Source organism: Chiloscyllium plagiosum, chromosome 35, assembly GCF_004010195.1.
Source record: "Chiloscyllium plagiosum isolate BGI_BamShark_2017 chromosome 35, ASM401019v2, whole genome shotgun sequence".
Classification (NCBI taxonomy): Eukaryota; Metazoa; Chordata; class Chondrichthyes; order Orectolobiformes; family Hemiscylliidae; genus Chiloscyllium; species Chiloscyllium plagiosum.
Window position 1 is genome coordinate 31,801,522 of NC_057744.1, and position 13,819 is coordinate 31,815,340.

The window sequence follows — 13,819 nt, forward strand, 5'->3', positions numbered from 1 at the left end:
TTCACCTTAAATTTCTGTCCCCTTGTAACACTCTGTTGTACCCGGGGGAAAAGTTTCTGACTGTCTACTCTATCTATTCCTCTGATCATCTTATTAACCTCTATCAAGTCACCCCTCATCCTTCGCCGTTCCAATGAGAAAAGGCCTAGCACTCTCAACCTATCCTCGTACGACCTATTCTCCATTCCAGGCAACATCCTGGTAAATCTTCTCTGCACCCTCTCCAAAGCTTCCACATCTTTCCTAAAGTGAGGCGACCAGAACTGCACACAGTACTCCAAATGTGGCCTAACCAAGGTCCTGTACAGCTGCAACATCACTTCACAACTCTTGAATTCAATCCCTCTGCTAATGAACGCTAATGAAGGGCTCATGCCCGAAACATAGATTTTCCTGCTCCTTGGATGCTGCCTGACCTAATGTGCTTTTCCAGCACCACTCTAATCTTGACTCTGATCTGCAGTATCTGCACTCCTCACTTTTGCCTATAATATTTGAAGTGTTAAGGAAGAAACAATGTTGAAGCTCACAATTAAAGCAACAACTTTAAACATGACTTTAGGCTCGATTCTTTCCACCAAAAAAACTCAGCTGTCTCCTTACATTCATAATATGGTGAGCTTGGTCGTAGTCCATGTGGGCTCTTTGCAGCGAGTTTGTCTGGTTAGGATAGATTGCAGTTCCTCCATTGATTCCCCCATTCATCAGTCCATTCACCCCATTTGAAAGCTTGTGGTGCAGGTGTGGGCAGCCATTGCTGAGGCTTCCATTACCAATGTAGCTGCCATGAATGCTTCCATTGATTCGACTGGTGCCTGGCAGGGTGGTATACTCCATCAGCTGGCCATTTACCTCTTGGCCTTGATAGAGGTAGTTAGGAGGATCATACTCTAGGAAAAATAAATACAAAATTTATGTATGCAATCTGAATTATGCCTCCTCCCCATTTTGCAGATATATCAATGAATATTACAGTTCTCTCAAAAACTTTGATCAATCAACTCCCTTCATGAAACTTGTATTTAAAGAGTTAAGACAATAGTTAAGGCCTAGTCTTAGTGACCACCTATGAAGCCTTCCAGTTGCAGTTGTACTGGAAAAAAGGCCTGTATCAGGTTTACAAAGTGAAGTTGTGGAAGGGGCCTCTTTTTCATCGACATACCTCAGCTGTTGCCTGTCTCTTTGCAATCACTACGACACCTAATATGCTTCCAAATGCTGGAACTTAAGACAGACTATATGCCTTTGTTAGTATAAACAGATGAGGAATTAAAAGCTAGCAAAACAAACTTGGGGAGTAGCATTTTCCGTTAAATATACCCAAAGCAATTCAAAGCATTACCATTCCAATCCAATATCTTTCTCAAAAGGTTAAGTAAGTAAATTTTGCTGAAGAAAAGAAACCACTCTAATACAAGGGAAGTTAATATGTATGTGGTGCAATCATAATGAACTGCAGAATAGATTTCATAGTTCTGGTTCCTATGCTTATCAGAAAGATGTCAGTTTAAAACCATTGTATGTTGGAAACAGATGTTGCAGAGTAGATTATTCAACTAGCGTTCTTGCTCTGTGTGAATGCAACTGAGAGCACAGGATTGTAGATATCCACACTCTCCAATCAACAATTTAATGCAGCTGACAAGTAGAAAAGCAAAGTGTAAGTGGAGGAGCTGAAAACAGTCTAGCACCTTAGAGGGGAAGAACTTAAAAGAACAGTTACTATGTTCACAAGATGATCTAACAAAAAAGTTCTAGTCCAGTATTGATTGCCCAGTTATATAACAATGGTGCATGCACATTTCTCTAATACTGGTGTTGAAGTGCTCAACTTCTTTAAAAAGGTCAGAATGTTTTACAACAAAAGGTCTATTATGTGAATGGGGTGGATATATTAAATGTAATTGGAAGATTTTGCTGTCAGCATGCAGCCTTAGCAACTGGAATCAAAATTCACAAGCTAGACAGCTCTCTCATGAGCTTCCAAGCATATGAACAAGAACATCAGGCTCAGACTCCATGCTGGGAATGAGTTTGTATACGTATCCTTCCTTTGCCAAATTGACTCAATATCTTTTCTATTTGCACTGACAGTGCCTCAGCCAAACTCTATTCACCGCTCTGGAGCAGGGTTTTGCAAGCTAATTGCCTTCCTGGCTGTTTATGCCATGGGCCATATACAAGGTATAAAACAATATTCTCACTAATTTGTATATACCCCAAGATGTTACACTAATAATGGATATTTATGTAGTGCCTTTGAAGTAACTGAACAACCCAAGATACTTCATGGGAATACAATACAATCAAATGAAACACGAAGTTACAAAGTATAACGTTGGAGCAGATGACCAAAAGCTTAGCGGGATAACTGGATTTTAAGGTGCACTTAAAGGAAGGAAGAGAAGATGATGAGCAGAGGGGTTTCAGGACAAAACTATAGAGTTTTGGCCTTAAGCAGCAAGAGACACAGTCAGAAATGTTGGACTAATTACAACCGAGGATGCTCAAAAGCCAGAACAGGATGAGTATAGGAATCGTGCAAGATCGTGAAGCTGGCTAAGATGAAAGATTGAGTGAAGGATGAGGTCATGAAGCATCTTAAAACAAAGAATGAGAATTTTAAAAGTAAGACATATTTGACTGGGAATTAATGTAGGTCAGCAAGGACAGGGGTGATAAACATATGGAGTTGGTATGATTATGGACACGAGTTTTGACTGCTATTCTGATAAGATTTCTTCATCCATTCGGGTGAGTTACCTTAATAAGCTTGTTTGTTCAGGAGGACTTTAGGAAGACATTAAATTTATTATTGAATAACTGTATTTTCTTTCACTCAGTTTCTGCTCCTTCATCCTTCCTCATTAAAAAAAACAGAAGTCTGGCTAAGTTCTCTCCATAATTTTAAAGTCAGGGTGTAAAATATAAAAGAATTCTATTTAAATTCTTATAATTTGTTTCTAAGATTCAACGACTTGAAAATGGCAGGGTCTCTAAATAATTAGCATTAAAGTGACTGTACTGGGATGAAAAGTTCAAAATACTTCAAGTCTCACAATAAATTATACTCCTCAGAGGAAACACAGGTAAGGGTAATCCACATGACTACTTACTCTGTAGCGTTGTCTGTTGACGATTCTTCCATAGGCACATGGCAATGAAGATAATGAGGATGAGAACCATGATCCCTAGCACTGAGCCCACAATCAGGTATAACATATCATTGCTCCGTGTGCCAGAAGTGGATGCCCCATGACCACCACCCTGGTGGTCAGAGAGATTAGGTTGTGTACTTATGTCGTCACCCATCACCACAGAGTATTCCGAGGATTCAAGGGACCTCCGTGCTAAAAGGACAGAGAGGAGCAAGTGACAGTAAGAAGCAACATTGCTAAAATGTGAATATATCTAATACTTTCACATCATTTCTGAAGAAATACAGCCAAGGGTGGCACGGTGGCACAGTGGTTAGCACTGCTGCCTCACAGTTCCAGAGACCCGGGTTCAATTCCTGACTCAGGCGACTGACCGTGTGGAGTTTGCACATTCTCCCCGTGTCTGCGTGGGTTTCCTCCGGGTGCTCCGGTTTCCTCCCACAGTCCAAAGATGTGCAGGTCAGGTGAATTGGCCATGCTAAATTGCCCGTAGTGTTAGGTAAAGGGGTAAATGTAGGGGAATGGGTGGGTTACGCTTCGGCGGGTCGGTGTGGACTTGTTGGGCCGAAGGGCCTGTTTCCACACTAAGTAATCTAATCTAATCTAATCTAATATTTCACAATAAGAATCAATCTCCTCCTCAGCAATCTAAGTGCTGCAAATGCACCTGTTCCTGCCTACATTACTAGGGGTAACTATGCAACACTCTTTACCATGATGTTTGGTGCTGTCTTTTTGTTAATTGAGATAAATTCAGAACATAAGGAACAACTCAAAACTAAGGATTTATGAGGCATCATGGGCCACAAGCGACAGAGGAAGTGTATTCCAAATTGGTCTGCATCCTCATGGAGGATAGATGCCTCAGAATGCCAACATCAGTCCAGGGCATCAAATCAGATTCAACAAGGAGTGTAGCAACAGCATCAGGTGTACCTAAAAATAAGGTTGAGAAGATATTTCCACTAGTGTGGTACAAATTAGGGTTCATAGTTACAGAGTAATGGGGCACTCATACAAGTCTGAGATGTATGAAAGTTTATTCACTAAGGAGGGTAGTGAATGATTGGAAGTCTTCACTGAGAACTGAGGAGGCTAGATCACAAAATATTTAAGAAGGGAGGAATACTGATATTTGAAAAACTGGGGAGGGCAATGAAGATCTGGAGGATTGAGGCCTAGGGCAAATCAATCTTGAATTTCTTCAATAGGTGGAGCAGGCTCGAGATGGCGGATAGTCTATTCCTGCTCCTAATGTTCTTAAGCATTTTAGTGACTGTACACGGTGTACTGTGTACAGTTAGTTAACCATCTTTCAAAATGTGCTTGAATGAGAAGGGCAACAGATACGTGGGCAAACCAGAACATGCAAATGCCCCTTCAAGCAATCAATCACCCTAACTTTGAACTGTAATCTCTGTTCCTTCACAGTCACTGGATCAAATCCTGGAATTCTCTCCCTAACAGCAACGTGGCAGACTTATACCAAGTGAACTGCAGCTTTTCAAGAAGGCAGCTCACCACCACCACCACCTTCTCAAGGGCAATAAATGCTGGCTCGCCAGCAATGCCCATATTCCCTGCATGAATAAAGAAAAGGACCAAAATATCTTTCTGAAGAAATACAGCATCACGTATCTATAATATTTTTTAAATTCTGTGTTCTGATTTTCAATATCTAAACAGGATTGCTAAAGTGAACATCAGTAGATTAAGTCATAACTCTGCAGTCTCATCACATTGAGTCATGAATGATAGTAGACAATTAGAACAATTTCAGGGAATGGGAGGCTCCACGCATGTTCCATTCTCAATGATGCGGAGGTTCAAAAGATAACTGCAATTATCTTCAGCCAGAACTACCAAATGTTTGATTAACCAGTCTCTTCTGCTCAGGGGTCCACAATTACAGAAGTCATTTCTCAGTTAATGCAATTCAAGAAATGGCTGAGGACACTAGCTACAGCAAAGACTACGGACCCTGAAAACATATTGGGTGTAGTGAAAACGTTTCTTTTTTTAATTTTAATTTACTTGTGGGATGTGGGCATTGTTGGTTAGTCCAATGTTTAATGCCTACTCCCTAGTTGCCCTCGAGACGGTGGTGGTGAGGGCCTTCTTGAACAGCTGCAGTCCACGTGCTCTTGAACTACATATGTCTTCAGACAACTAGAGTTCCAAACTGGCACCTGCCCAATAGATCTGGAAATAGTCTAGGCAGATTCTGTCCACATAAAGCAAGCCAAATTTAAACCTGTCAATTATTACCGCGTCAGTCTACTCTTGATTATTAATCAAGTGATGAAAGTGGTCACTGACATTATTATTAAGCAGATATTCATTAATAACCTGCTAACCAACAGTCAGTTGGAAACTACCTGGAGCACATCTCCAGACCCAAATATGAACAGAACAGCTGGGGTGAGTGAGTGTGACTGCCTGGTATCAGGACAGCATTGAGCGAGTGCAGCAAATAAAATCAAGTCAGTGGGAATTAGGATAGGGATGGGAGTGGGGATATGGTCTAATTTTCAGCTGCTTCCTTATTAACCCTTTATTTTTCAGATGATGAAGCACTCATGCTTGCATGCAAAATTCAGGTATGGGCTGACAACTGGAAATTAACATTCGCTTCACAGAAGTGCCAGGCACTGACATCTCCAACAAACAGAATCCAACAAACTTCCCCATGACATTCAATAACATTGCCATTTCTGAATCCTGCACCATTCACAAAAAACAGGGTATTACCATTGACCAGAAACTGAATGGGTTTAAAGAAGAGTAATCTAGAGGCAATGTATATTACAACTAATTCACCTCCGTACTTCACAAAGCCTACCTCCCATCTGCAAGGTAAAAAATCAGGAATGTGAATGATACAATCCACACTTGTCTGAATGACTGCAGCTTCAACACTTAAGATTGTAACATAAGGACAAAGCTTTTCTGATTGGTACCCCATCCACCTGAAATATGTATTGCAGCAGCAGTGTATAATGTCTATATGTTGTTCTGCATCAACTTGTCAAATGTCCTTTGGCAATATCATCCCCTCAAACCTGAGGCCTCTAACCACTGAGCAAAACTGAGCATATGGGAACATCACCTGCAAACTCCCATTCTGTGAATATATTTTAAAAAGTACATGCTCATGTATCAAAATTATGACTTTTTTTTCCCTCTTGAAGACACGCATACTTTTGCTTGGATGTAGCTCTGGACTTTGCTTGCCCAAACACATCTCATCAAATAGCCATTCTTCAGAGAACAAGTACAGGCAAGAGAGTCAACAATAGGCACTAATGAAGCTGGTCCTCCACTCACCTGTTCTTTTAGATTAGATTACTTACAGTGTGGAAACAGGCCCTTCAGCCCAACAAGTCCACACCGACCCGCTGAAGGGCAACCCACCCAGACACATTCCCATACATTTACGCCTTCACCTAACACTACGGGCAATTTAGCATGGCCAATTCACCTAACCTGAACATTTTTTATTGGATTGTGGGAGGAAACCGGAGCACCCGGAGGAAACCCATGCAGACATGGGGAGAATGTGCAAACTCCACACAGAGTCGCCTGAGGCGGGAATTGAACCCAGGTATCTGACGCTGTGAGGCAGAAGTGCTAACCCTGTGCCACCGTGATCAGAATCCTGTGCAGTATCAACACAGAACTTAGCAGATCGAACAGAATATTGGAGATCACATCCAGACAAAGCCAATTATGGTAGCAGCAATTCCTACCTTTGGTCTCACAGATCATGACATTGCTAAATTCACTCTCTCCACCTTCATTAAAACACTGCATCTTGATATCATATGAGGTTTCAGGCTGCAGATGTCTGATGAGATGCCACTGTTTGTTCCCTGCATCATAAATAAACACGTTAGATGATGTCTGTTTAACCACCTTATGCATGCAGACAAATCTTATTACACTGTATAAAGAGGGTAGATCTCATTGATTTTGATAAAAATGAACAAGTGCATTGGAACAACTAGTATAAAAATTGCTTATTTAACGCGTGTCCGACACACACTACTGAATCTAGGATGACTCTACCAAAACCTAAGAGTTTGATCTACCTGTTCTTCATTGAATCTTAGTTTGGTAAGCAAACGGGACTGCAACAGGAAACTGAACCTAATGATGCTTATGTCTGTGTCTGCACAACATCAGTACTATCATGATAGCTCACAGGTTAAAGAAAAAAAACAAAAGGGACCAAGGCACCTTAAGTATGGGATTTAAAAAAAAATCATTACAGGCTATTATAGATATCAGGACTGGAGACAGCAGCCTGCATTTTCATTTGATCTATACTGATCAGAGGGAGCCATGCAATCTTGTTTGAGAGATACTTACTTGCATACTGTTTATTTACATTTGACTTTCATTCGACTAATCCATTTCCTATATTTGAACTAAATGTGTGGGTATTCAGTCAAATATGAACTGGATTAGCACAGTGGCTATATTATTGGTCATTAGGAACTTATTGCTAATTCAGAACACATTCAAAATGATACAATACAGAAGTGAAATAAATTATATTCAATTGTTTGTTGTTTGTGCCAAAATTGGATCCTTAGTTTTTTTTAATTAATAGTCTAATGATTTAATTGCACACCTAGACGATTCCACTATATTACAAAAATGTTTTCAAGTTAAAGTTTAACATGAATGGTTTATGCTGCACATTGTTGAATAAGACAAGTACATAACAAGAATTTCAAAATGTTCTGCTGCAAACTTTGACATGAATGGTCAAATCAATGCAAATCAGGAGGAACATGATGAAATTGAGTTTGCCAGTTTGTTTGGAAAAGAAATGGCTTTGAGTTGACTGCAGTGAAATATTTAGCAGTGTGTTATTGACTGTTGAAATTGACCTGGAAGAAGGGATTCACTATGTAAATAACAGGACAAAATGAGAATGCCTGGACGTATTTTAGTTTAGTCAAAATGATAAGCAATTGACATCAGTAACCAATGAATATAACTGGAAAGCGTAGTTTTAAAAAATATGGTGTGTGCAAGATAAAGATTCAATGTTAAAATCACTCTCTCAGGAAAATGACCTCAGAATTTTATTTTATGAAAACTTTGATTCCTCCTGCAATGTTCTGCATTCACTTATCCAGATTGTGGCCCTTTTACTACATCCCCATCCCCCACTGGCAAAAGAGGAAAAATCTGTTGGGACATTGTAAATCAAAATTCTGTCAAGATAATTATCAAACAGCAGGCTTAGAAATCTGCTTACTGCCTTGAGTCTGGACAGAAATTTAACAAGCAGCATGATTTCAGCCTGGACGGAGTCAATCCTTCCTTTTCCTTAAAATGAGAAAACAAAACCCAGCACAATAATTTAATAAACAAATCTTTTGCCTCTGGTTACTATATTCCTGTGAGACAGAATCCCAAAGGGAAAGTGAAAATAACTGACTGAATTCCTGCTGTCTCCTGGCCGCAGTCACTCTTGGCCCTGGGTCACTGCACAGTCCAAGCTTTGCAGTCTGATCACATCATTTTGTTTTTCCTGGCCCGTACCCAGGCTGTTAAAAGCCTCCAAAAACACTTTCCCCTCCTCCTGAAAATTACTTAGCAATTTTTTCCTTTGCACCCAGTTTGATTTGTGGTGTACTTTAATTAAAATAAAAGTGGAAGAGTGTGGTGGGCATTGCTGGTAAGAATTTAATTAAGTGTTTAATAAAGTCTTTGACAGGAAATTCCACCTGAGAGATCGCTATGGCAACAGGGAATGAAGGTCTACCTCCCACAGCTCCGAGTCTTGCCTGTACTTACACTCCTGACTCTGCTCTGCACAGTCTCACTTATTTTTATAGTTGTAACTGTGTTCACTAATGGTCATGGCCACATTTTGATATTACAGTAACAGTGCTATTGAACAAATAAATCAGGAATTAAATCCTTACTTCACCTTAAAATTGTTACTTCTAAAATGGATGACTGAAAATTGCCCAATAACCCTCAAAACTCTTTCCTGCTGCCTCTACTGAAGTAATTGACTACCACAGGGATACAAGTGCCAACCCCACTTTTACTTCTCTCAAGTAGCCATTCTCCAGTCATTAGCTGGACAGAAAGTGGCAGTGGAAAGTTACTCGACTATGGAAGGATATAATGAATGAGCTACATTCTACCCTCAGACAACATTTTCACATTGATATTATCCAGCAGGGGAGTAAGGGAATGGAAATGGCTGTAGCATTTGCTAATGTGAAGAGGAATCAGAAGGCCTGTTAGAAGAAGAAAATGTACATACTTCAAACATAATTAGAGACATTGCCTTGTTTAAGGTCCCCAATTACTCTAATAACAGAAGACAAACTCCATTGTTTCGAGCTACCAAAACTGTCTTGCAGCAAATGGTAGGAACATCTTCAAAGCCTATTTCCATTGTTGGCCCCTGGTTACCACATACCCACCAATATTTAGACAGTTATTTTGTTCACCTAAGTCACTCAATAACAGCTGTGTTGAATATGGTTACCTGGAAGAACCTCCCTGTTCTGACAGGAGTTTACTTTTGCCTGCCTCTATTAAATTTCCTTTCACATAGATTATAATTTGTACTATAAGACAAAACAGATAATTGGAGTTTGCTTTACAGAACCCTCTGCTTCGTCTTTAAGAATGACCGCAAACTTCCAGTTGCCTGCCATTTCTTCACACCATTTTGCTCTCATATAACTTTTCTGTCTTTAGCCTGCTGCAGTGTAACAGCAAAGTCCGACACAAGTTGGAGGAAGAACATCTCATTTTCTGCTTAGATATTTTACAGCCTTCAGGATTTAACTTCGAGCTCAGCAACTTGAGACCATAAACACACTTCCATTTTGATTACATCCCACTCGTCAGTTCAGTCCTATTTTCTGCTATTAAACCTATTCGGCACTTGCATCACTTCTCTACCACTAATAGCACTTCCTTTGTCATTTTCTCTGGACACACTCACCATCTGTTCCACTTGCTCCTCCTCCCACTTCATCAATAGCACAAAAACCATCAATTTCTAGCCCCTTTCAGATGCAAACAGTTATATTTTATCATGCTGAAACATTAGCGGTTTCTCTCTCTCTACAGATGCAGTTAGGCATGCTAAGTTTTTCCAGCACTTGACCTTCTATTTCAGATGAGAAAGTGAGGTCTGCAGATGCTGGAGATCAGAGCTGAAAATGTGCTGCTGGAAAAGCGCAGCAGGTCAGGCAGCATCCAGGGAACAGGAGAATCGACGTTTCGGGCATTCCTGAAGAAGGGCTTATGCCCGAAACGTCGATTCTCCTGTTCCCTGGATGCTGCCTGACCTGCTGCGCTTTTCCAGCAACACATTTTCAGCTTCTATTTCAGATCTCCAGCATCCACAGTACTTTGTTCATATTACACTTCCTTCTTTAATCTTAGTTTCCTTTCTTAAAATAAGATTGTGACATTATTTTTAATTTTTCTATTCAGGAGTTGCGCCTGTCCAGCTGGGTTCAAGGATTTTGTAATTATTGTAAACAATGGTTAAATCACTGACAATAGGACTTTTTTCCTTTGTGTACCTTCAACTACATCTCGCTTGTAGTCGCTGTCATTGTCACTGTCGGTCGGTCGGTAATAGATATAAAATCCTTGGATGGGAGTGTTGTTGTTACTGGATGGAATATACTGTTGAGATAATCAGATCAATAGAAATATCAGTATTGGCAAAGCTGCAATTCATCATAAGGAGTTTTTTTTAATATGTAACCTCAGCCTTCCAAAGTTATGCATATCATGTATAAAATCTATCACAACAGTGGGCTTTAATGTAACCATAGATGTAGTTCCATGTTAGATAAACGTTTGTGCTGTAGATTCATGCTCATATCAAGGTTGCCCCACATTCATTGTTATTGAAACACAATGAGTTAGTAGAGAGGTGTTCAGACAGATTAGATCCCTGGTGCCACGAATTAAAGGTATTCAAGCCAAGAGGACAACTAAGTGCAACAACAACATGTTAATTTTACATCAAAGACGATTTATTCATTTTCTTAAAGCCTCCCTTCTCTCTTTTCCAATCAGGCTACTTACATCAATGATGCTTTGTTAAAAGGGGTAGACCAGTAAAAGTTGATCTGTTTGTATTAGCCAATAATATCAATCCCTAAGCAACCACTTTCTCTCATCTCAGGTGGGTCACCAAATTAAGACCATTTCCCACCTGGTGTTTGTTCCGTTCCCATTGCAGATGGGTAAACTATATCAATGAAACTCAAACTCTACTTCAGAGCCAAGAGTCAAGCACCCTAGGTCAGTTACATGGCAGTTACTGGACAGTCTGTGCTCTAGTTTAGGTTAGGAGTCATGGACAGTTCAACAGGGTGCTAGGAAAATAATGCATGCTCCCTAAATTGATCACCTTGCTAATGGAATAAAGTTAATGATGGTACATTTACTGATGTTCTAATGTTTACCATTTGTGGACATTTAGTAAATTTTATCTAAATTCAAGAAAGAGATATCTAGTTAACATCAGTACCATGCAACTTTTTTTTTGAGTCTTTAAGTTTAACTGAACTCCTGAAAAATGTGAATTAGAAGTTTGAGAGGAATCCCGAGGGTCAATTTAACAAAACCAGATGTCTAACATGAAGTTTTACTTTTTGGAATTACATAATGGGAATTCAGGTGCAAGTTTCAAATGATTTTCCATCCACGCATCTGTGCCTTAATTATTGATGTTCCTGGTGGGCAAATCTTCACATCTGGGGGTCAGTTTCATAAAATCAGCTCTTGGTGTTTAGGATTTTGGTTTTAACAGCAAACAGATTTATCCTGGAATGGTATTTGGGACAAACTCAAGACAGCAGGCAAGCAAACTTTGAACAGACTAGCATTTATATAATCTATCCTGTCCTCGAGGTACTTCACAGTTTACTTTTGAGAGCAATTACCACTGTTATTTAGGTCAAACCCTTAGTGGCACTGGCCTGCAGAGCTGGTAGCAACCCCAAAGAAAAACATGGGCAAAGGCCAGGAAGACGCACAAAACACACCTGTTAAAACTGGTGGCACCAGCTCAATACAAAATCAATGTTAGAGGAACTATAGACAAACAGAAGCCACTGTGAAGCATGCCCAACAGTGCATTTACACAATGTTTTCACTGTTATTTGTTGATCTAAAAGGAAAACTAATTTCCTTGCACATAATTTTTGTTGACCTGTGTCCTCTAGCATTTCCAAATCACAATGATAAGGAGTTACATTGCATGTCTGGGAACTAAATGACTCTAATCAAGATTGTTGTCTGCCTGCAATAGCCATTGAAGAATTCCATTGAACTTTGAGTCTGCGTTGAAGGAGGAAGATTTAATTTGTTCATATTGAGGCCTGTGTGTTCAATGAGTCTGCCCAGTTGTCTGAAGTACAACAGGGAGATAAATGTCTGCAAACGTGAATGGTCATCACGTAAATTGTCTTGCAAGACTGCACAGAAGGAGCTCATTTTTCAGTTTACTAATGTCCATCTTGTCCAAGTGACCTCCAGCTGGACATTGAATATGTGCCCTCTGTTTTACAGCTTCTGCATTATTGCCCTTTTTATCACTAATCCACCCTTCTTTGGAATCTAAAAGAATATCCAATAATGGAATGAGGCATGGCAAAGAAAGTACAGAGACAGGAGGCAACAAATGAAGAAGAAATGTGATTCCCTTAATTATTTATTTAAAATATCATTCCAATCTAAGTTAATTAAACACCCTAAAAGTGTTTTCCGTTCAATTTTGGAAAAGCACGAGAGTTAAGTGTGACCTGTTTTTGTTTACTGTGCTCGCGCCTTGAAAGATGAGCAGTTATTTGGTGGCTTTGCATTAAAATGTAGCTAAGATAGGCAGCTGAGATGGGATCCTCAGCACACAGTGGTGCTCTGACATGTTTCTGCATGGTCAACCTTGAATTAATATTAAAGGATGAAATTCTAAATAGGTGACCCATACCCTGCTGAACAAACAGGAGGAGAAAGTGAGGTCTGCAGATGCTGGAGATCAAAGTTGAAACTTTATTGCTGGAACAGCACAGCAGGTCAGGCAGCATCCAGGGAACAGGAGATTCGACGTTTCGGGCACAGGCCCTTCTTCAGGAATGAGCAGAGAGTGTTCAGCAGGAGAAGATAAAAGGTAGGGAGGAGGGACTTGGAGGAGGGGCGTTGGAAATGTGATAGGTGGAAAGAGGTCAAGGTGAGGGTGATAGGTCGGAGTAGGATGGAGGCGGAGAGGTCAAGAAGAAGACTGCAGGCCAGGAAGGCGGTGCCGGGCTGGAAGGATAGTAAGTTTGCAGATGACACTAAAATAGGAGGGTTCCAATGAGGAACATTACCAGAAATTGCAGCAGTACCTTGATCGGCAGCAGAAGTGGGCTGAGAAATAACATGTGGAGTTTAACATAAGTAAGGGTCACGTCTTGCATTTTGGAAAGCCAAATCCAGGTAGGAGTTTAATAATGAATGAGAGGGTCTTAAGGAGTGTAGTGTAACAAAGGAAATTAGAGATCAGGTGCATGGTTGTCTAAAATTTGAGTCACAGATACACAGGAGAGTGAAGGAGGCTGTTGGCACACAGGCCTTCATCAGGGCATTGAGTATAGAAGTTGGGAAGTTAT

At 40.2% G+C, this 13,819-nt stretch overlaps 1 protein-coding gene across 4 annotated transcripts in view; it reads right to left on the reverse strand.

Annotated features, from left to right (window-relative positions):
* Window positions 1-13,819, reverse strand: part of cdon (cell adhesion associated, oncogene regulated) — a 104,463-nt gene that overhangs the window by 9,456 nt on the left and 81,188 nt on the right. For all 4 annotated transcript variants that reach the window (XM_043676880.1, XM_043676883.1, XM_043676882.1 and 1 more), the window contains 4 exons: window positions 10,736-10,841; window positions 6,908-7,030; window positions 3,117-3,350; window positions 604-890 (listed from right to left, as the gene is read on the reverse strand). In XM_043676880.1, coding sequence (XP_043532815.1) covers window positions 604-890; window positions 3,117-3,350; window positions 6,908-7,030; window positions 10,736-10,841 — 750 coding nt within the window. The remainder of the gene's footprint in view (window positions 1-603; window positions 891-3,116; window positions 3,351-6,907; window positions 7,031-10,735; window positions 10,842-13,819) is intronic.